The sequence below is a fragment of the Onychostoma macrolepis genome, chromosome 02 (genome assembly GCF_012432095.1).
Source record: "Onychostoma macrolepis isolate SWU-2019 chromosome 02, ASM1243209v1, whole genome shotgun sequence".
NCBI lineage: Eukaryota > Metazoa > Chordata > Actinopteri > Cypriniformes > Cyprinidae > Onychostoma > Onychostoma macrolepis.
Window position 1 is genome coordinate 1919899 of NC_081156.1, and position 23876 is coordinate 1943774.

Below are 23876 nucleotides of genomic sequence, written 5' to 3' on the forward strand. Positions count from 1 at the left end.
TATAAAAGCTGGAAGAAATGGCTCAGCTGAGCACCAGAAATGGAGGGATTCACTCTAAACCACAGGAATAGATAATTATAGAGGCATAAATCATAGACCACCCATTGTGTCTGAGATTGTAAAGAAACCTGCTTCGGTGTCTTGCAAAAATGGGGTTTACCTTAATACTAGCAACAAAAGAGACCTATGAAACATAAGTCACTCTAAACGATAATCAATCAATAATAGAATTATTGATATCCACAAAAATAAATAAATAAATGCATACAAATCAATAAAGAAAAATGCGGTTGCAGTTCACATATTATCATTGTGCTCTTGAGCTAGACCTAATAACATCATGGTGTCTGTTCCTGGCATAAGATGTTTAGACTGAAAAGGGAATTGTTTTTGGGGGCAGTCTGAACTGGTAAAAGTGTGAGTAGTGAATATTTGAATATAATTAATTTTACAGCATATATCTTACTTTAATTGTCAAAGCAGATGCTTATTGCTAATTGATTACATTTTATAATTTAAAATATTAATCATAGTGTACACGTTTTCTGCTGTGTTCCTGTATGTGTAATCTCAGCAGTGACAGAAAGGGAAGAAACACAGTAATTTAAATGTGCTTTGGCAGTCTAGCCTCTCCAACATGTAGACACACAGTTAAAACTAAATCTGAATTACCATATTATTCACAGTATTTTCACAGGTGCTGCTACATTTTGAAGAAAACCCACATTGGTTGTGTCCTTTACTTTCCTGAGCTCCTCCTGGAAAATGTCTCCCAGGTTAGATTACTTTGGCCCAAATGTTCTTCTTCTGTCTGCTCAGTTACAGATGTTGGTGTGTGAGTCTGCTGAGCAGGCACTTTGAAAATAAAGCAATCTTTTCATTACTTAAAAATAAGGATAAAAAAAAAAAAAACACTTTACATCACCCTGTCTGTTACATATAGTACATGTTATTGTAATTCATTTGTATTATAGCAGTAAAACGCTATGCACAGTAATAACCAGCTCCACGCGATGCAAATAAATATATTCTAATTAGTATTACTCAGTTCTTATGCAATTATACAGTACAATATTTTATACTAAATACTCTCAGAATGTAAATGCAAATTCGATATTAGGCTAAATTTAAAACCAAGTATTTAATACAAAGCAAATTTTCGTCGGCACTTGAACCGATATACATACTTAATAAATAATTTCCTAATATAGAAAACAGGAAGTGACACCAAAGCACACGCCTCCTTCAATAGGAACACTGTCTCACAGGGTCTCCAAGGTTATTATGTGTGTGTGCAGCGCTCGCGGTGGTCGTGACTTTCGCCTTCAGTAAGGCAGGAGCTTGAGAGCATTGGTAAGATCATCATACACTTCATGGTCTGCTAATATAGGTGCATTGGCTTCTGAATGTTGACTGTTGGCCATTTCTACGTTAAGATTAGCGGTGCATCGCTTTCTGAACCACTTAAGTTAGGATTATTCCTCACAGTTTGTTTAATAAGTGAAATGATAATAATAATCGCTTTTAATTCGTATGGCAGCTACTGTATATGCTTGTACAGAGCAGGTGCGGACTAGATTTAGCCTTTACAGTGAGTTCACGCACGTGCTCTGCTGACCTTCACGCGGATTCTGTCAAACTGATATTAGATAGTGATTGTTTCACTTGTGCAATTAAATTAATAACAAAGTACTAACTTTTTTTTTTTTGTGATAATTTAAATGACGTCAAATGTTTTTAGTTTCAATAGTAACAGTATTTAATAATTAAAGTGATATCGTTGTGTTTCAAGTTCAATTTTCAAATGATTGTTTTAGTAGCTATAACTGCATTGAAATTTTTGCATTGTGATTTGCTGGCAGATGGATGTGACATTTTCTTCAGGGTCAGCTCTGAACACTTGTCCTTCCTAGTTAACCCGAGTCCTTTTGGGTTGTACGTGTCACCTGTTACCATGTTCATCTATCTAAATTAATTATCACTACTAGTTTGAAATAAGGCACAATATTTACATTGCAGGAGTTTTTTTTTTTTTTTTTTTTTTTATCAAAATTGAGTGTTGCTTTCAAATAAATTGTGCAAAAATGTGCAGTTGTTACTTAATGAAGCTAATTGTAGCTGATCTGATCCTATAAAATGAATTGCACTCATATTTAATTTAACTTGAATAAAAGCAGTTAATTTAGATGTTGAGTTACCTAGCAAATCATTTTACCGTGTTTTCAAACTGTGTGACCATCACATGATTTGCTACAGTGAAGTTTTAATCCTCTTTGCCAGTTCTGTAAAGATTAATCAACAATGTCTGGAATTCTTGGGAATGTAGATTATGAACCAAAACAGTTTGATGGCCAGAAAAACAGAGTTGTACATTTATAACGTGCGTCTAGTACAGAGGTTATTTTTAATTGTGAGTAAATGACACAAGGTTATTTCATCCATTTACTTCTCAGAAAAAAATATTCAAGAGATGGTGGCACAGAGTCACATGATTAAGTAGCTTTAGATAGTAATTTAAATTCTGGGTGTATTGCATGAATGGATTAAACCAGCACTTTATGAAATCATTTGGGATTTTAAAGCCGTTCATGGAGTTTTTTTTTTTTTTTTTCTTCCCCATAATAAAAAAATTGACTGGCTTGTCCTTGGTCCTTGAACTTAAGCTTACTTACTTTCCTAGTGCAATTTTTTTTAGGCTTAAATGAGAACAGTTTCCTTTGTCTAGAGATTTATTTGGCTCTCATTGTTCCCATTATAAAATGTAGAAGTAAATAGGTAAGCTCTATTGCTTACGTACCTATAGAATTGCTCAGACAAGGGATGAAGATTAGTGGGCCATCCTTAAGGAGCCCAGGAGGCTGTGCAGTTGCTCAGGAAAAGACAGCAAGGGTTACATGTCAGGCCCCAACGGACCTGAGGATTGGTTTGATCTGATTGTGTGCACGTTCTTTCCTGGTAGGGTGTAGTCCGAATTCATTTTCCTATCTCTAGTTTGCATGTGTCCAAGCTAGTTAGCAGAGCACATTTGGTGCATTGCTTCAGTGTGACCTTTTTTTAATGTGTACTTTAATGCCTTTAGTTATTTCCGAACAAATTTAAAATGTAGTGTTTGTTACCCTTTTTGTTATTCATTTGTTGAATGAGACTGTCTCAAGGATGCATGTTTATCTTGCCTGCAGTGTTTTTCTCTTGTGCTTTGGATCATTAGATTAATTTGTAACCTTCAAGAAATTTAGTCCTTATCTCTTTAAGTCCATGTTTTTCAAACTTTATAACTTAATTTATACATTTTATTTATATATATATATATATATATATATATATATATATATATATATATATATATATATATATATATATATATATATGTATATATATGTATATATATATATATATATATATATATATATATATATATATATATATATATATAAGCTTTTTCTTGTATAAAGGACAAGAATTAGATTTGATCACCTTATATTAACTATGGACTACATAGGATATTTGTACTTTATTTGTACTTTATTGTGATATTTGTAATTTTATCACACCACCAACCTAGTTTAAAGAGAGAGTTTACAGAAAACTTACACTTGCATGATTACTGTCAGGATTAATTTTTGCAGATGATAAAAATCTACATTATATTTTTTCTACAAAAAATAATCTTCATGCAGTTCTTTTTCATTTATTGTCAGTTCATAGTGACCACATTTATCATTCCCCAAGAATATGATCAATATGAACAATTCTCATTCTCTTGCAGCAGTTATTTGAGGCCACGATGGATCAAGCCAGGACAACAATTTCAAAAATCGTAAGACATACTTTTCATAATAATTAATCATCTGAACCAATCATTAACCATTTGGGAGGTAACAAAGAAAGCACAATTGTTGACGAGATCTGTGAGTGTTTCTTTTCAGCTGAGAAGATTTTTAGGCACTTTAACTGAAACCTTCTTAATTTGTTCCTGATATCGGTTTTACTATTTGTGCTGAAAACCGAAAATCTGAAACCTCATGACTTTAAACATGACCAGCCTTTTAAGTGTTCTTACAGAGAAGAGAACCCAGGACGGTATTTTATCATGGTGTCTTGTAACTATTTTTCTAGTTCAATGGGGAGCCGCGCTCCTACACTCGCTTTAACCTGACCCAGAACATGGAGGGTGACAACAGCCACGTGGAGATGAAGCTCTCATCTGACATGGATGATGAAGTGGAGGCTAACGGTGTTGGGGAAAACGTAAACCAACATAATCGTCCGTATTACCCCAGCAAACTGAAACAGCGCTCTCCCAAAACCATCTGTGGATATGTCATTGGCATTCTGTTACTTTTCATTATTGGTAAACCAATATGCTGGTATATATTCAAGCTTATTATGTGGCCCTCTGGAATTCTTTATTCTGATTGGTCAAATGTTTTTGTACAATGACCACTAAACTGTAATCATTTCTGTGCACAAAAACAACTCGTATGTTTGTCTTTCAGGATACCTCATTGGTTACCTGTCTAATAGAAGCACAGACAAAACAGAAATCAAGTCAGATTGTCCGGTCATTAATGAGATTGCCCCAGTGAGAGCAGAAGCAGTTTATTCATTGGACTGGAGTGATCTCAGGGCATTGCTGAAAAAGAAACTGACAACCAACAACATTATCAGCAACCTCAAGTAAATACACACAACTGCACTGTTGCTTTTTCCATACTGTAAATTGAGCAGGTATTCAAATTAAAGATGCTTTGTTTTGCCTTCTAGGGAATTCTCTAGTGCCAGTCACCAGGCAGGAAGCACAGGAGATGAGGCACTTGCTAATAAAATCATGGGGAAATTCAAAACTTTTGGAATGAATACCTGGACCGACGAGCACTATGTGAAAGTCCATGAGCCTGGTTCCTCAAATAACAGAGTCCTGTTCCGTGGTAACGTTATGGGAACAACCGAGGGCTATTTGGCATACAGTGCACTTAAAACAGTGCAGGTTAGTTTTGAAAGGGAATGTATGTTGACAACCAACAAAACACCGTAAAAGTATCATAAAATTAGTTTATACAACTCGTGAGCAATTTTCCAAATCTTCGGAAGCCATAGAATTAGTGGCTCCTGCAGGATTTCATCTGAAGTTAAGTTAAAAAAATTTCAATTTATGCTTATGTTAAAAATTCAACTCTGAGAGAAGTTGTAACTTTGTGTCTTGTACTTATTACACACTTATATAAGACTCTTCAGGTCAAATAATCATTGAGAGGTACTCAGGTGTCTCTAAACATGTTTTAAACTTTTTAAAACATGACAATGGAAAAAGCAACAAAATAATCAAAGACATTCATAAGCAATTTTCATATAGGAAAACAACTAAATAACAATGCAGACATATACAGAATAACACTTTTGGTGTGAATGGGTGCTTATTCACATGACGACACAATAGCTGAAGTTTCTTAGTTACTTTTCAAAAAGTAGCCATTTAAAAAAAAAAAAAAAAAAAAAAATATATATATATATTCATTCAATTTTCTCGCCCTCATGCCTTCCCAGATTTGTTACTTTCTTTCTTATGTGAAACCGAAATGAATGGAACCCTCAAAGTTCAAGCTTCAAAACAACCCGTTACTTCCCAAAATTACTAGTTGATCATGTTGTGAAAATCGTATCACAAGTTTAGATCACGGTTCACAATGTGCTGAAAAAAAAAGTTTAAAATATTAGCAGTTTTCTCTCACACACTTATCATTTCACTTCAGCAGACATTGATTCTTAAGGTGGGGTTGTATGGCTGTGTTGTTTTGCTTAGTTTTTGATGTCAACTTGCATCATATGGACTAACCGAGCTGGATTATTTTTTGTTTGTGTTCCACTGAAAAAAGAACCTCACGCTTCTGGGATTAAAATGTGAATATAATTGAGATACAAGTAGAAACAGAAGAAAAAGTTTGCGGTGTATAATGACACATTACAGCCTGTTCCGTATTATTTATTCTGTTGTATAGGGTGCAGCTCTGTATGCCCACTATGGACGAGCAGAAGACTTCAGGCGCCTGCAAGAGCTAAATGTTGACATAAATGGAAAGGTCGTCTTGGTTAGAGCTGGACTCTCAAGTTTTGCTGATAAGGTTGGGTCTCTCAAGTGTTCGTATTTTAAGACCGTTATTATTGATATTTACTTATTTATCCTTTTGTTTTCATTTGCTTAATACAGGTTGCTAATGCTGCTAACTTGAATGCTAGTGCTGTGCTAATTTATCCAGATCCTGTTAACTACAATATTAAAGACGACACTGCTCTTTTTGGCCATGTAAGTTGTGGAACCTTTCTTTTATCAGAATATTTGTGCATTTAGAAGTTAATGTAAAGCTGATCTTTTAAAACACTCTTTTTATAGGTCCATCTCGGCACTGGTGATCCCTACACTCCAGGATTCCCTTCCTTCAATCATACCCAGTTTCCCCCGGCTCAGTCCTCTGGCTTGCCCAGCATTCCGGCCCAAACTATAACCATAAGACAGGCTACTGAGATCATGAGGTGCAGTTGTGTTTGCCATTCATTTCCTATCAAAATGAATCATAGTAAATAGCATTTATGATAGTAAATGCTATTTACTATCACTGTTGCTGTTACTGATATGTCCCTATTTGACTTGTAGAGTTGTTACTGAAATCCGAATACAGCAAAAAGGCACATCACGATCAATCTTTGACTGATCATTGTTGTTTACATTAATGGTCAGTGTACTTATGCACATACTTAGTTATATATATATATATATATATATATATGGCCAGAATTCACTGAGCGGACTTGTAAGTTGGCGGGTTGGGGGCTTAATAATGGTAATTTTAGATGACCTTTCGTATGTATCTAATTATAAAACACTTTATAATCTATAATAACATTTATTAACAACGTATTTAATATTTTCTCTAAACTTTCTTGTATATTTAGACAAGCACTTGCAATTCTGGCCAAATTAAAGATACGTTGTGTGTGAATTTGCACATATTACTTTGCAAAAACGTTTGCAGTTAGTTTTTATTATATGTGCCTAGAGTTGTAATGCTTAATATTTGAATAGAACTATATTGAACATCTTAGCATTTGGGATTTAACACAAATTGGAGGTTATCATAACTTTAAGAAGTTATTCACAATTATTTTAAGAAATTTTTTTTTAGGAATTTAAATTTATGTTTTGTCTTTAGAAAATATTTATGACCATTCTTAAGAAATGTTTTTGGGAATACAAAATATTCTTAACTTTATTTAGTTATAAAATAATGAGAAAAAGACAGTTAAGAAGAATTTTATTCTTAAGAATGTAAATGTAAATCAAGAGCCTCAGAGTGTAATATGGGCTTTTGACTTGAGCCAGCAACAACCTACAGCAGCAACCACGCAAAACATCTATCTATCAACCCCATGCAACAATGCACTTAAAAACACTCTTGAGTCTTGGAACTCACCCAGATCACCCTGGCAGTGACTTTTGCATGTGCAAGCACCACTCACATTTTAATCAGAAGATTCAGACAATTCAGTTGCCCTGTCAGTGAGGTTTGTTAATACTTCCTGTATTTACATGTTTGTCACATTTGTTTGCCCCTGTCCTCAAACAGTAAGTTAGGTGGTCGGACTTCCCCTGATGGCTGGAGTGATGGGATGCTTCGGGATACCATGTACGAACTCGGTGATGATGGTGACATTATTACAGTGGAAGTAAAGAATGTCCTTATTCAGAAAAAAATCCACAATGTGTTTGGAGTCATAAAAGGTTATACGGATACAGGTACTATATTCTGTTATATTCTGCTTTAAACAGCTGTTTACATCAAACAATTAATTGGTCCCGGTCACTGATCACTTAATTTTGGTTTTCGTCCTGTGCTTTAGATCGTTATATGGTGATTGGTGCCCAGCGAGACGCATGGGGCCCTGGATATGCCAGAAGCACAGTTGGCACTAGTTTACTGGTGGAGTTGGCCAGAACTATCACAGATATGATCAAGAATGGTACATTGAGTACAAGCAGTGATGTCTTTTTAAAATTCATAGATAAATGTCATTATATAATGAATTATACATGATCACTTTTAATTGAGAATAAATTTGTTGATTTCAAGTGCATCTTTCTTTTCTTCCAAGATGGATTCAAGCCAAAGAGGAGCATAATTTTTGCTAGTTGGAGTGCTGGTGAATTTGGGAGTGTTGGGGCCACTGAGTGGTTGGAGGTATGAATGCATCTTTGCCTGCCTTATGTTAAACAATTTTAATTATGGGAGTAAATACTCTGTGTTTGTATGATACAACAACAAATAATAATAACAACAACAACAACAACACAAATAAAAGTAAACAACAATAACAAGAATGGTTTTAATTATGAATGTATTTACTCTAATTGCAGTGTGTATATGGTTATTGCATTTTTAATGGAGTACTGATTAGTAAAAACTGCATTGTATACATTGCATTATAGTTATATCATCTTGGAAATAATACATTTTGTGCAAAATATCTAATGTGGGATCTAATAAAAACGGAATATACAGAATACATCTGTGCACAATACACATACTGTACTATATACTGCAGAAACCATAAGAGTACTGTAGTATGTTAGTATGCAGTTTAAAACAGCCTGTGCCTTCAGCAGTTACTGTAAGTCTGTGAATATATTTGTGTTTTTGTACCGTCAGGGCTACCTGACCTCCCTGAATTTGAAAATGTTTTCTTACGTCAGCCTTGATGAAGTTATTTCAGGTTTGTAAAGAGTCATTTCTTGAAGAATTAAAGAACTTTTATCTTGAGTTGATGCTGATCATCTGACATTCTCTTTAGGCTTTGACTCTTTCAAAGCAGCTGCCAGTCCACTGCTGTATGAGTTACTAGAGAGCACTATGAAACAGGTGCTGTGTCTCAAATGCTAAATCTTCAGCTTCAATTTTCTTATAATCTGCCAAAAAAAGCAGTTTTGTCTGTTCTGAAAAGAGAAATAACCTTTTTCCCCATACAGGTCTCATCTCCACTTGATGCAACTAAATCCTTGCATGAACAGTTTGCTGGATCCAACTGGGAGAAGTCTGTGTAAGTTTGTCCCTCACTGCTTATATGCTCCACAGTTTGATTGTAATTTCATGTGGTGAAGGACCAGTGTATTATTTATTTTTAGTATTATTTAAAGAATATATTTATTACTATTTTATTCTTTTATTATTCATATTTTGAATGAACTTTCAGTTTAAGCTGTAGTATGTTTTATGTGCTTTTGTTATTTTGTTACTTTAAATATTTCTAATCTTTACTTTTCTTTCAATTTTAGTAATGTTAATGCTTCAACTGAAAACTTAGATTTTAAATTAAGTTTTTCGGCTAATATTTATATTTTATTTTATTATTGCTTTATTTCAGTTAACAACAAATATTTTTAATCCTTTTAGTTTTTGTTAACAATAACAATACTGTTAAGTTGTTAGACACATTCTGATCAAACAAAATATATATATCCTGTAGAATATCCTTGTAAAAAACATTTTTAATTTTTTTTCCACAGAATGGAGCCTATGGGTTTGTCTCACTCTGCTTATCCATTCCAGACCTTCTTAGGCATCCCGTCACTTTCGTTTCGATTTACTTCGGTAAGTATCAAGGTTTTACTGAAGCTGTCAAAATAATAAAGTAAAGGTGCAGTTTGTTTCATGAGAAAAGATGGGAAGTAATGTTCCTGATGTGTTTCAGAGTGCAAAGTTATACCCTTTTGGCACTATTGAGGATACGGATCAAAATCTGGAACGGTACACTTCCTACAACACCTTGAAACTTGCCAAGACAGCAGGTGAGGTGGTTGGACTGGTTACGCTTCGGCTGGTACACGACAACTTGCTCAAGCTGAACGTGGCAAAGTATACCAGTGTCATCCGCAACTATGTGTCCCAAATCAGGTCTAAAGTTGAATCACGCCAAATGGTGAGTCTGTGTGGTGATATGTCTTTTTGCGACTCCCAAAGAGCTTAAACTTGATGTTTGATGTTTTTCTGTAAAGGCTACAGGGAGATGTAATTAACTTTCTGCATTTTTCTTTTGAAGTCGGGCCGCCTTCCTTCCACTGTGACGATGCAGTGGCTTCTCTCAGCTCATGGGTCATACGATCGTGCTGCCAGCTCTCTTGTTTCCGCCATCCGGAACAGTGATCTTGATGACGTAGAGCAGTGTCGCATCATCAACAATCGCATTATGAGGGTAAAAAATGGTCAAGCAGTTTCATTCTTTCCTGTGCTGACGTATTTCCTCTTGAAAAAGGAAATTGAGATGGAATATATCAAAGGGCTTTTTTAAAAATCCAGTAGCCTTTGATGCTGCTTTGCTGCTATTGATAGTTAGAAGCAAGTGGTTTTAGGAAGAGGGCCATTTTATTGGAAAAAATTTGGATATGATAAAACCGAAAGATGCATTTTAAATGCATATACTTGCTAATTGTGTTAGATACATATTAAATGAGTGTAATGGCTAAGCGTGTCAACTTCTGGGGTGCAACAGCATATATAGACATGGGCTAAAAGCAGCAAAATGCCAGCCTTAAAACGCTTTGAAAGGTTTTTCATATTGCATTCTTGGGATATACGACCTTAGAAACAGCAGCAGCTGTAATTTGTCTGTAGTTTTGCTGTTTTATATTGTGTATGTTAACATGATGTGTCTGTTTGAAGGTGGAAGGCGGTTTTCTCTCTCCCTATGTGTCTCCGCGGGAGAGTCTATTCCGGCACATTCTGCTGGGCTCCGGATCACACACTCTGGCAGCTCTGGTTGATCACCTTGAAGCCATTAAAGGAGGGCTTGAATCTGCTGACATTGACCAATTCAAGAATCAGTTTGCTCTTGCCACTTGGACCATCCAGGGCTGTGCCAATGCATTGGCAGGGGAAGTATGGGATATGGATAATGAAATTTAGACAAGCAGATTCAGCTCACCTCTTTAGCTGTATGATAGTTTTGAACCATCACTCAAGGAAAAAAAGGAAAATTAAAGCAGAAAATGATTTTGGTGCTCTATTAACATGAATTTAGGATAAGTGGTTTACATCAGTATTTACAGCAGTAGTTGATCCAAAAGTCTAATGTGTCATCATTTACTCTCCTTCATGTCATTCCAGACCCCTTCTGTGAAACACAAAAGAAGATATTTGAAGAATGTTCTAGTCAATCGAACTATAATACATAAAATATTATAAAAGTAGCTCATATCACTCATGTGCTATACTTTGTCCTCTGAATCCATACAGATCACAGTTCATAAGGGGTTTGATTGACATCAAGGTAGATAACCCAGAATTTCTATTCTTGGAGGAAGTTTTTCTTTGAGATCTAGTTTAGATTATACAAATTTGGAATGTGTTACTGGTTTATTTTCAAAATTTTCAGATTCCTTTGAGGAACTTCTTGCATGATACCTGAACAGTTTGGATTTAGAGTTTTTTTTTTTTTTTTATACAGACTCCAGTTAGACAATCAGCCACTGACATTTTAATGTTTGTAACCTAACTTACCTGTGATCATAATACACCTCGTAAAGCACAGTATTTTTCCAATTTTCTGGTTGGATACACTTTTCAGGGGTTCCTCAGATCAATTCTGTCAAATAATAGAAAGAGGCTTTCCTATGTGGCTCTGAAATTATATTTATTAGTTTTTTATTTATCAGTGACAGGGATCACTATAAATAGCATTTTGTAACGCCTTTTTTAACAAATGTATAATTATCGGAAGCAGTGCCTTCCATAATTATGACAGTTATACTGTCGAAATGTGAAAGCAGCATCTGCTATGGAGATGACCTTGTTTTCAAAAGCTATGACCACAGACTACATTGTATTTCTTAAATGATAATTTAAAAAATCAGTAAGTTACTGGTATGTATCAGTCTTTGGCATCCTCCTTTTGAATCAATGTTATACCTGATCCAGAATCATTATCGGGAGCAGTGCCTTCCATAATGCGAAGATGATGGTAGTTTTTGCCTACCAATGTGTTGATATCGAGGGCAGTGCCCCTCATATTTCACTGTGATGTGGATGTAATTATTGGGAACGGTGTTTCCCATGATGATGTACAAAATCATCTATATTCACACACTCTTACCATAGTAGTTATCTGTTGTAAGTCATGTAATCTGTCAGTTTTTCATACACAATGAAGTGCTGTTACCTTCTTTAGTCTTGCATTAATCAAATATGGAGTGGGTGAGGATCACTGCAGAAATTAAAAACTATAGAAACATTCTCTGTAAGATCCTGTCATGGGCTTCTAAAAGATTCTGTTCTGTTCTCTTATTCGGTTTTCATAGTTCTTTTGTTTCTGGTGTATTATTATTGTGCCTTGTAGATTATGATAAAGCCTTTAAAATACTTTTTATTTTTCCTCTTCTTTGTTCTTTTCTTTGTTTGTATTTAACTTCACTCCTGCTGTTTCACTTGCAAATCAAAGTGAGATTAAATTACAAAACTATTCAGCTAATTGGTTTTAATGTTCACTTTTTGATGCCGGTATCATCTGTTCATCGGTATCATCATGGTTGTCAGAAGACATATCAATATGAATCGAAAAGTGGGAAACACTCCTGTCATGTAAGACTTTGAAATAGATCCTGTACAGGTCCTGATAAAGATATATGCACGTGGAAGAGATGAAAATGGAGATTAAAGAGTATTCCAACAATATTCTTATTAGTAATGACTTGCAGTTTCATGATTGTCTATGTATATCCATATCTTAAAACATGTATTTGAAGAATGCTGTCAGTAGTAGTTTTGTTGTAGACATAATTGGTTTGTGGCATTACATGTGCACTGATTCTCAGTTTTATGACAAGTCTGCAAGTGATTAATAAAAAGTTTGAACAACTCATTTAAACTGTCTACTGTGGCCTCTGTACAAGCTCTTTTTTTTTTTTTTTAAAGTTAACTAACCGTGTAAAGTACAGCAAAATTCTCATCCAAGATTGTTGACTAAATGACACTAAAATTATGTTCTATTCATCACTTATTGAACCTCAAATGTGGCTCAATTAAGCAAATAATTGCTAAATGTTTTTTTGTTTTGTTTTTTTTAAATTTGTAATCATAGCTTGTATGTATAATGGCATGCCACAATAATAAAACAAATGCATTGTACTAATAGGTTGAATATGTTTTTGCTTAAAAATGATTCTCAAAATAAACTGACATGATTTCAGTCTAAAAAATAAATAACATAATTTAGAAGCTGCCTACTTTCAGTTAAGTCTTAGCAAATATGTAGCTTCAAATATGTAGACAGTGACACCCGTAGACGTCCTAGGTCATGTCTATGATTTTAAATGTATTAAATATGCACACACGATGTTTGCTTATACTACTATAATATCGTGAGACAGTATTTGTGTCCCAGGGACTTGTTTGCAATTCTTCAAATGACCACATGGGAGAACTAGAGTACTTTGCACAATTCTCTTTGAATATCTTATGACTGCCATAATTAAGCGAGAGGATCTGTAAATTTAGCTCACATCTTAACAGCTGTCGAATTGATTTTTTCCCCTTTCTTTAAACAGCCTGATAGCAATAGGCTTCATAATAATAGGTGCGTTTCAAAAGCAAAATACGTCTTCCCCTAAGCCTGTAGAAATATACCATATACAAACTTAAAACCAAACCAGATATTTGGCGTTAAAAATATAGAGTAGAGTTTAAAATGAAGTTTGGTTTAAGCTGTTATGGTTGTTTATTGCCGTGTGGACTGTGGAGTGCAGTCATAATGAAAGTGTCCTGTCTCTTTAAGAGTGGGTTGTCAATAGAAGCATGAGCATGTACAGAGCGCGAGTGAGATTGAGTAATGACGCTAGAGTTCTGCTGTAAGTTAATTTAGCGACAGAAATGCGAGGCAGAAATGAGTGAGAAAGCGACAGCGGTTATAGAGCAAAGCATATTGCACACTAAAACATGTTTATAAAACTTTAGAACTCCGTTGAACTTTGCCGTATACACCCAGGACTAACACAGAGTGAAGTTTTGTTCAGTCACCAGACACCTGGCGTTATCGAGTGAACACCGAGTCTGACAGGTAGGACTTAAAAGAGTGTGTAGACTATTGTAACACCTTACCTGTCACTGCTGTAAAAATAAGTTTCACAAGGGCGTGGAATTTAACAGATAAACACAAATTAAGAGAGCAAATTGTTTTAACGTTTCCTCATATCTCGGTCCTCGCGCTGATCTCAAGATTTCACCTGCATGTAAGGAAAGTCAGTGGCGGGAATTTGGCTCCTTAAAGGCTTAAAAATTGATTCAGTCTCAGTCTAGCAGTGTCTTTATTTGTGTTGGTGTAATTGAGATTTGACAAAATGCGTTCAATTTTTATTACGTTTCTTATTCTCAATATGTGTATGATACTCTGAGAGGTTTATTTCTAGGCTAGTAAGTGGTGTTCACCATGTTAAAAATGTAACTCATCGTGTAATTTAACAGTTATTGTGGACCTTATGTGAGATTTCTCTCTATTTTTATCTAAAAGTGTCTCATTTCTTCACACGGAGGAGTGTAAGGCTAAAATCAAAATTGAACGACATTAAACCACATGGTTTATGCTGGCCTCACTTTCCAAAAATGAGCCTGAACCCTTTCCCAATCCCAGCTGCAGCACATAGTGCTGGATTAAACGGTCTCCACTTGAATATGTCAGAGACTTTTTAGTCTTTTTTTTCATACTATCCTTTTATGCTTGTTGCATCTTCATTAATTTGTGACGTTAAAGGCACCAGCCTCATCACTGCCATTGTTATTTGCATTATTGTGAACAAAGAAAGACTCACTTGTGATCGATGCTGAATTACAGTCATGCAGGACAAAAGGTTGATTCAGATGGAGAATGTATGGCTGCTTTAGAGCTCAGGGTCACACGTATAACTGCAGCTGTTGCTCTTAACCTACATTGCAGCAGCATGTAAATGTGAGTGGGTTGCGTAATGACTGGTATAAAAAGTGATTGTTTGTATTATGGCAGCACAGAGTGACTCATCCAGGCCTGCAGGTAGAGGTGTGTGTTTTTCTAAGAGAGGAAGACGCCTGCTGTAGACCTTGTGTGTTTGCAAGGTGATGAATGGTTTGAGTCCATCTGTGAAGTTAGTTTCTCAGTTGTGTGTTTGTAGTGTAGGGTGCTGCCTTTTTCCTACTAGTGCTCCGTGTGTAAAAGATGAAGACTTGTTCAATAAGTGCTGCCCCTAGGCCCTGTATCTTGGTCTAGGTGTGATAAGTATCCCTGCATGTAAAGGCAAGCCAGGCCAGGCTCTTCTTTTTTGCTTGTGAAGAAACAAACTGACTGAAGAGACACATCCTCTCGCCCCAAGGAAGATTTGTTCTATGATACCTGCAGATTAGCCGTCTGATTACATCTAAATTTAACTGGAGCTAGACCATTCCCTCAGTGCCAACTTGGTCTATGTTGTACCTTTGACTTCACTGAGCACCAGATGTTAAAGGAGCCATGAACTGAGAAATCAAAATTCCCTTGATCTTTTGATATATAAGAGGTCATTGTGCTATAAAAACATTCTGTAATTTTCAGAACTCAAAACTTTCTTGTTAGTCCAAAAACAGCTTGTATTGAAGCTAATCTGCCAAAACGGACGTAATAGTGTAGCTAAACACCGCCTCAGCAGAAAATCAACGTCTGCTTCTACATCACTGCCTGTTTAGCCCTGCCCACTGATTGGTGCCCATAGTAGGTAAATATCAAGGGCGACAAACGCAGGTCTGCGCAGAAACCAAATAATAAACTTTAGCTATTTGATAAACAATTATTTTTAATGAAGGCCGCCAGGCCGCCTCGATAAGAGCTTGGTCCTTTGTTCACTTCATTTTACCATGGATTCGTTTACAAACAAGGTGCAATTCGACGCAGGATTGTCAGAAAGATTGAAACTAAAAGACGATGCTGTGCTCACTCTATTGGATCTGATGTCGCACCACAAAAGTGTGAGTAACTGGTTTCATTACGTGAGCACTATTGATTTGTCTGCTATTACAGATCGTTTGATGTGTACTGAGTACAGCGTTTTTAGCATAAATCAAAGCAGCGTCCGTCTATGAAGGAGGTAGGCTTTCAAGCATACACGACTGTCAGCCAATCATAGCATTAGGCATTTACTTCTGAATGTACAATCCGCCACACCTATTCAAGCATAGCGTTCCAATGAGGGGGGTCAAAACAGGTCAGAAAATATCCTATTACTTGTAAATTATGATGTATTTTGATGTAAAAATCTTGCTAACATTATAAGTGGACCTCAGAGAACAGTACAAAATAATAAAAAAGGGCAGTTCATGACCCCTTTAAAGTATCAAAAGACAATCACAAGGAGAGAAGCTTGAAAAATTGATTGAGAAATTCAGGAAGCAAACTGATAACCAACACCATTCTTTTACATAATCAGCAGATCTCTGACTCAGGTGATGACTTTCATTTTGACAGGCTCATTGAGCCCAGGATTACCTCCACTGGCTGTGTGCCTGAACTTAATAGCAGCATCCCTTCTCCACTTAGAAATGTGGCCACATGCCAATCTTCTCTATGGTACGCTGGGTCCAAACTGGTAACAGTTTCTGATGAGAGATCACAGAATTAACAGCTTGCATGAGTAGTTGGCGCTGCAGAAAATCTCATTCAGTCCTTCAGCAAATTTTTTCATGCGTGTGCACAGTGCATTACTATAGTGAAGCATTTAGACCAGTCAATTTCACAGCAGTTAGTACTCTTACTGCTCATTGACTTGTGCACAGAATCCAGTACAGATCAATGCCTTACTGGATGTATTGGCTCGTTGTGATGAGTGTGACTGTTTTTCTGCCTCTGAGTCTGAAGTGGTGATTTATTCACCACCGGTTTTATGTCATGTTCAAAATTGAGGCTTTGCCCATGATGTAATTGTGGTGATAACATTTAGCAGTGCCCACTCCTAGCTATCAGCCCTCACAATGTTTAATCATGGTCACTTTTTTTTTTTTTTTTGTCGTCAGTGGTCTGCTTGAGGGATAATATGAATCCTTTCAATAGTGTTGTCCTTTTGTGGAGAGTAATGTCTCTGCCAAGAACATTTTTTCCAATCCTGCTTTCACTTGATATTTACTTTCATAGATCTCATTCAGTTGTGGGCACTGAACATTGCCAGTGGACATGACATTGTGCGGTACTGGCAAGTAATGGCAGGGCATGAAAGATGATGAGGTGCTATCCAGTTTTTCCAAACCTTTTCTCCCACAGCCCTGTCGCCTTTTGAGTTAAGATTTGAAAACCCAGTTTGTTTGGGATTAGAAAAACTCATTCGATATAGGGATGATATATAGGGTGTTTTTGGGTAATGCTTGATTTGCTTGTTTGGTGCAAAGGTTTTAAAGTTAATTTTGAAATTTTGTTTTGTTGGGAGATGGGCAGAGTAGGGATATTCATTTATGATTATATGGGCAGTACTACAGTAAGTTACATTTTATGTAATTTAGACTAATTCTTCTCATAGAGGTTATCATCTCCAGTTCCAAATGTTCATTACAACCACAAAGCTGAAATTATGTCTTTAAGGTGTAATTAGTTTAACAAGACCTCTAATTGCAACCTATAATGCAGATGTTGTATTTTTTTGGTAGGAAGTAGAACATCTGCTGACTACTTAATTCACCTCAATTTGTAGTTTTGTATTATTGTTATTATTATTTTTGTCTGTTAATTAAGGATGAGCTTGGTGTATATTACTAACCAAAACTATGAGATGGGTTTTGCTTTTAGAAAATTTTGCCTCCAAATAGAGATGAATATCCTGTTGCACTGAGGCAATGCTTTGTCACTTTACACTTGAATGGGTTGTCATGTCACTTTTTTTGATAATGGAGACACATCTGTATTTTGAATGGAAGAGTTTTTCTTTTTGTTTTTTTCCCCCAGGCTTTCAGTACAATACCTCTTTTTATCATCAGCAGTGTAACCAGGATGTTGAATAAGCTTTTTCCTATTTTATCAGATTAGTCCACAGTTACCCTGATTAAATTCAGGTGATGATATGGTAGCAGGAGAAAAACTTCCAGTCTGTTGACTGGCTACTCATCAAAAACAAAATTTGTTCATATTTACAAAATACATTTACTTTGGTCAGTGAAAACTTTGGAAGTCTTTTCTTTGTACTTTTGTCAATTAAATAAAAGTTAAAGAGAATTGACAAATAACCGATTCTTGATACTATTGCATTTTACAATAAATTCTGGAATTGGGGTTGTACACGTGGAGGATTGACGATATAGGAATATTATTGTGTGAGATTTAAATGAGAGCATGCAGCTCTGAAAGCACGAGCACTGCGCATGGTCCAAACACGCATAAAGTTACTTTCTGTCTGACGGTTTACAGCTTGTTCATTCGTTGTGTGTCCATCCACAGATTATCCAATTGGTTCTTGATACCTAATCCCAGTGGTCATTAACTACCAATTAAATGTAGTTTCTGGTGTTCATGCACACCATGATCAGTTAAGGGTGTAATATCTCATCACGCAGCTGGAGTTTAGCCCTTAAATAGTCAAATAGGTGTTATTCTACAGCTGAACTTTGTGATTTGCCTCTAAGAATATAATAATTTATTTTTTATTTTTTTAAATGACACCAATTTACATCTTCACTTGTTATAGAACCTAAAAATTCAAGGAAAACAATGACACATTTGCATGGAAATCCTCCTCCTCTGCCTGGTGGAGCATTTTGACAGATTATACGATTTTACGATTATACGATTTTTTTGTATTTATTTTTTTTATTTTTTTTTTTTAAATTTTTTTTATGCTTGTAGATGTGGCATGCAGGTTAGACTATTGTGGAGTAGTTTCATGTATCATGTTGAAACATAACATTAAGTAAACTGTTTCTCTGTTGTGTATTAGAATTAGTGCATCCTAGTTGTTAACTGATTATATAAGTATGTGAATATTCTTTTGTCTGAACTGGACCTAAAGGTTGATGTAGGTATAGATTTATTAGTCTGTTACAGTAGTTTTCCAATAACTGACATATGAAAGAGGGCTAAGGAGCGTGGTCCTCCTCACTTGTAAAGATGACGTTATGCAGCTGATTGCATATGTAACGATGATAAGAATTACTCAGCACATGACCTTATCAGGGTTCCCACGCTTCTTGAAAGTACTTGAATTGCAGACATATGGATTCAAGGCCTGGAAAGTACTTGAACACAAACATAGGTCCTTGAAAGTGCTTGAATTAAATTTTAAATAAATTTTGTTTATGGCGCTATTTAAAAAATTGTCCTGTCAAATTGTCCTCCCCACAAACATTCTAATATTGTATTTAATTTTCGCGCTATCAATATGCAGGGTATTGAAATCACATTTGAATGAGCGCTCGCTGTTCACTTTCGATTTCGTGATCATGCTTACTCTGTGTAAAGTGAGCTCATCTTACACCGCGTGCATAATTATTAGGCACGTTGATATTCTGATCATATTTTTTTTTTTCCAAGCACATTTGACCAATTCCAAACTACATCAATCTTAACTACTATTCATTTTGTATTTAATCATTTATAATTGTCCATGAAGGCTGGAAGTGCAAAATTATTAGGCAGGTTTTCTTTTACAGATTAAATGAGCCAAAAAAGAGATTTAACTCGGACTGAAAAGTTAAAAATGATTAAATCCCCTTGAGAAATATTCAAAACTAATGCAATAGAGAAATTGCAAAGTTGAGGAATGACCATTGGTCAGCGAAATGCTCATTGGGTCAGCGGAGTCAGACAAAAACAGGTGGAGAAGAAAAGACGCATGTTAACTGCAAAATAATTAAAAATTAATGTGAACAATTAGGTGTAAAACCATCAGGAACAATTTAGTCTCCAGCGCCACCATTTTCCAGAACTACAATTTTCCTGGAGTCTCCAGAATTACAAGGTGTCAGGTTCTCAGAGACTTTGCTTGGGTAAAAAATCCTACAAAATGACCATCACTTAATAAGAATAACATGCTGAAGTGTTGTGAAATACATGAAGACAATTTTTTTATAGGCTTTATATAGACTTAAGTTGAGAGTGACTCTTGAAGGGCCAGCACCACATCCTTGTACCACTGTTTGAAGAATTTATCTTCTAGAATTCTAGAAGTTTTAGGAGCTCATTTTTAGTCAATCTCTGCAAGACAGACTTTTCAGCATAGGATATGGACTAAAAATGAGCTCCTAAAACTTACTGCGACATGGAGATAACTAGAAAATGTAGAACATGAAAAATTGGAAAAACAGTTTAGTGAAAAGCGTTTACAGTTTAAAAGCAAAAGTCCTATTTTATTCCTATCTTTTCTTTATATTTTTTTGATTCGCGTTGTTTGACGTTCATGTTTGAGCACCTGCATTCCTCTAGGTCAGTGGTGCCCAACCCTGTTCCTGGAGATCTACCTGCCTGCAGAGTTCAGTTCCAACTTAGCACACCTGCCTGTAATTATCAAGTGCTCCTGAAGATCTTAATTAGCTTGTTAAGCTGTGTTTGATCAGGGTTTGAGCTGAACTTTGCAGGAAGGTAGATTTCCAGGAACAGGGTTGGGCACCACTGCTCTAGGTCAAAGATGAAAAAATGGGATTTACAATAAAACGTGATTTACAAAATAATTTATTTATTAATGAGTAACGTCTCTATTGAGAGTGTGCAAATTTTTAATGTTAACAGGTTTACCATGTTATTTTACAACATTTAGCCACTTTTTATTAATTTAAAAATTGAGAAATTTTCAAATTTAAATCTTGTAAAGAGAACTACAGCAAACCCAGTTTGATGCATATTTTATCAATATTTTAGAAATTGTATTTGAATATTACCAGTAATGACTTTGAACACAACTGCTCAGAATGGTCTAAATTTGTGAAACCTACACATTCAAAACATTATTTCTCTGAGATCTTAAATGTAAATGTTAAGTGTAAGTGAAATATTAAGTACAGTAAGGTCTTTCATGACACTACATATGCTGGGGTGTGAATTTGATAGCTGCTTGATATAAAATAAATGGTGCTTTAAAAAGTCCTTGAATCTGGTGTTCATGAAAGAGTGGGAACCCTGCCTTATGATTCAGCACTGATGGCAGGTGTGTATGTGTGAACATCATCCTCCAAAAGGAGTTGATGAATTTCCTGCTGTCCCATGCAGTCTCGAAGCAGTCAGCGCTTACCTGCCCATTGTTCATGATACAGTTACACTCTGTGTTCACTCTGTTTGCTTAATGACTTGTAGTTTTTCTCATTTTTCAGATACATGAGCACCCTGTCAACCAACTCCCTGCCTGTGGCTCTGTTCCTCCTTATTTGTCTGCACTTATCAATAGTTTCAAACACTGTATTAGGGCCGGGACGATATGAGCAAAAATTCATATCTCATTTTGTATTTGGATTAAACGAATAAAGTGAATGTAAGCATGAAGGCATATATTATGTGCAAAAAGGGTTAAAATCACATTACATTGTAACATTGCGATCTAAAAACACAAATAATGCTTTTAAAGCAGAAGTTAAATTTACTAAACTAAAATTGAAAATAATAAAAAAGCACCGACTAAGTGAGTAAAAAGGCTATTTTGATTACCCCATTACACTTTACAGTTAGTGCTATCATACAAATACACTTACTTGTCGGTTTAAAATTCTACATGTGTCAGATTTATTTTCCAACTGCAAATATTTCAGCAAAATGTATATTTTAGTCAGAGTTATTGCGCTCCGTCTGTTTGGCGCGCATGCCCGTGGCGGCGCTCGTTGTAAATGAAGTCTGCGATTCTCCGCTACACTTCACAAAGCAAAAGCTCACGCACTTCTGACTGCAAAATGGAAATATTTTCCATGGCTTTCTAATATTTACAGATGGAGAATATACAGGTGCTGGTCATATAATTAGAATATCATCAAAAAGTTGATTTATTTCACTAATTCCATTCAAAAAGTGAAACTTGTATATTATATTAATTCATTACACACAGACTGATATATTTCAAATGTTTATTTCTTTTAATTTTGATGATTATAACTGACAACTACGGAAAATCCCAAATTCAGTATCTCAGAAAATTAGAATATTACTTAAGACCAATACAAAGAAAGGATTTTTAGAAATCTTGGCCAACTGAAAAGTATGAGCATGTACAGCACTCAATACTTAGTTGGGGCTACTTTTGCCTGAATTACTGCAGCAATGCGGCGTGGCATGGAGTCGATCAGTCTGTGGCACTGCTCAGGTGTTATGAGAGCCCAGGTTGCTCTGATAGTGGCCTTCAGCTCTTCTGCATTGTTGGGTCTGGCATATCGCATCTTCCTCTTCACAATACCCCATAGATTTTCTATGGGGTTAAGGTCAGGCGAGTTTGCTGGCCAATTAAGAACAGGGATACCATGGTCCTTAAACCAGATACTGGTTGCTTTGGCACTGTGTGCAGGTGCCAAGTCCTGTTGGAAAATGAAATCTGCATCTCCATAAAGTTGGTCAGCAGCAGGAAGCATGAAGTCAGCTGCGTTGACCTTGGACCTCAGAAAACAGTGGGACCAACACCAGCAGATGACATGGCACCCCAAACCATCACCGACTGTGGAAACTTTACACTGGACCTCAAGCAACGTGGATTGTGTGCCTCTCCTCTCTTCCTCCAGACTCTGGGACCCTGATTTCCAAAGGAAATGCAAAATTTACTTTCATCAGAGAACATAACTTTGGACCACTCAGCAGCAGTCCAATCCTTTTTGTCTTTAGCCCAGGCGAGACGCTTCTGACGCTGTCTGTTGTTCAAGAGTGGCTTGACACAAGGAATGCGACAGCTGAAACCCATGTCTTGCATACGTCTGTGCGTAGTGACTCCAGCTGCAGTCCACTCTTTGTGAATCTCCCCCACATTTTTGAATGGGTTTTGTTTCACAGTCCTCTCCAGGGTGCGGTTATCCCTATTGCTTGTACACTTTTTTTCTACCACATCTTTTCCTTCCCTTCGCCTCTCTATTAATGTGCTTGGACACAGAGCTCTGTGAACAGCCAGTCTCTTTTGCAATGACCTTTTGTGTCTTGCCCTCCTTGTGCAACGTGTCAATGGTCGTCTTTTGGACAACTGTCAAGTCAGCAGTCTTCCCCATTATTGTGTAGCCTACAGAACTAGACTGAGAGACCATTTGCAGGTCTTTTGAGTTAATTAGCTGATTAGAGTGTGGCACCAGGTGTCTTCAATATTGAACCTTTTCACAATATTCTAATTTTCTGAGATACTGAATTTGGGATTTTCCTTAGTTGTCAGTTATAATCATCAAAATGAAAAGAAATAAACATTTGAAATATATCAGTCTGTGTGTAATGAATTAATATAATATACAAGTTTCACTTTTTGAATGGAATTAGTGAAATAAATCAACTTTTTGATGATATTCTAATTATATGACTAGCACCTGTACCTGTGAAATGTAAGTTATGCGTTAAGGACAACAGCACGTCTCTATCAGCGACACACACAGCCTTTCTGTCAGAGCCGCTTTAAACTGAAACTATAAACTATAGGCTACTATATCTTACGATTTTTTTTAAAAGCCCTTCATATAAAGGCTGATGCATGTAGAACAAATTGTATTATGCGCTTTCTCCGCAGAAGTTCAGTCTGTGTCCTCCCTAGAATATTTTTTTCAGATGCGCTTGTATCATACTTGTATCGATATTAACGGTATTGCTTCATACCGTATCGCTTATAAAGAATATAAATATATCGTACAAACTCGATATACCGCCCAGCCCTACACTGTATCTAACATGGCTGTTGTTCAGGTTGGCTGACTTGAATGATTCATATC

General features: G+C 36.0%; 2 protein-coding genes across 4 annotated transcripts in view; both read left to right on the forward strand.

Annotated features, from left to right (window-relative positions):
* The first annotated feature begins 1221 nt into the window (after positions 1-1221).
* tfr1a (transferrin receptor 1a) lies at positions 1222-12906 on the forward strand. 2 transcript variants are annotated; one of them, XM_058761832.1, is made up of 18 exons: positions 1222-1353; positions 3767-3817; positions 4117-4351; positions 4497-4677; positions 4765-4987; positions 5997-6119; positions 6206-6301; positions 6389-6528; positions 7620-7789; positions 7894-8013; positions 8146-8231; positions 8700-8763; positions 8842-8909; positions 9017-9087; positions 9554-9638; positions 9739-9966; positions 10087-10239; positions 10707-12906. In XM_058761832.1, exons 2-18 carry the CDS (start codon positions 3785-3787, stop codon positions 10947-10949), a joined length of 2319 nt encoding a protein of 772 aa, XP_058617815.1. In that variant the 5' UTR covers positions 1222-1353; positions 3767-3784; the 3' UTR covers positions 10950-12906. The 2 variants fall into 2 exon arrangements, with proteins under 2 accessions (XP_058617815.1, XP_058617823.1); XM_058761840.1 differs by having other exon boundaries at positions 1272-1353; positions 3770-3817.
* Positions 12907-13826: 920 nt separating this feature from the next.
* Positions 13827-23876, forward strand: part of tnk2b (tyrosine kinase, non-receptor, 2b) — a 122558-nt gene continuing 112508 nt past the window's right edge. The window contains exon 1 of one of the 2 annotated variants that reach the window (XM_058761785.1): positions 13827-14094. The gene's annotated coding sequence lies outside the window, so the exon portion shown is untranslated. The remainder of the gene's footprint in view (positions 14095-23876) is intronic. The other variant, XM_058761804.1, reaches the window with a different exon arrangement.

Coding starts and splice junctions, on each gene's coding strand:
- tfr1a (XM_058761832.1), top strand. CDS start 3,785: ATGGATCAAGCCAGGACAACAATTTCAAAAATC. Junction 3,818..4,116: donor GGACAACAATTTCAAAAATC/GTAAGACATACT, acceptor CTATTTTTCTAG/TTCAATGGGGAGCCGCGCTC. Junction 6,302..6,388: donor ACACTGCTCTTTTTGGCCAT/GTAAGTTGTGGA, acceptor CTCTTTTTATAG/GTCCATCTCGGCACTGGTGA.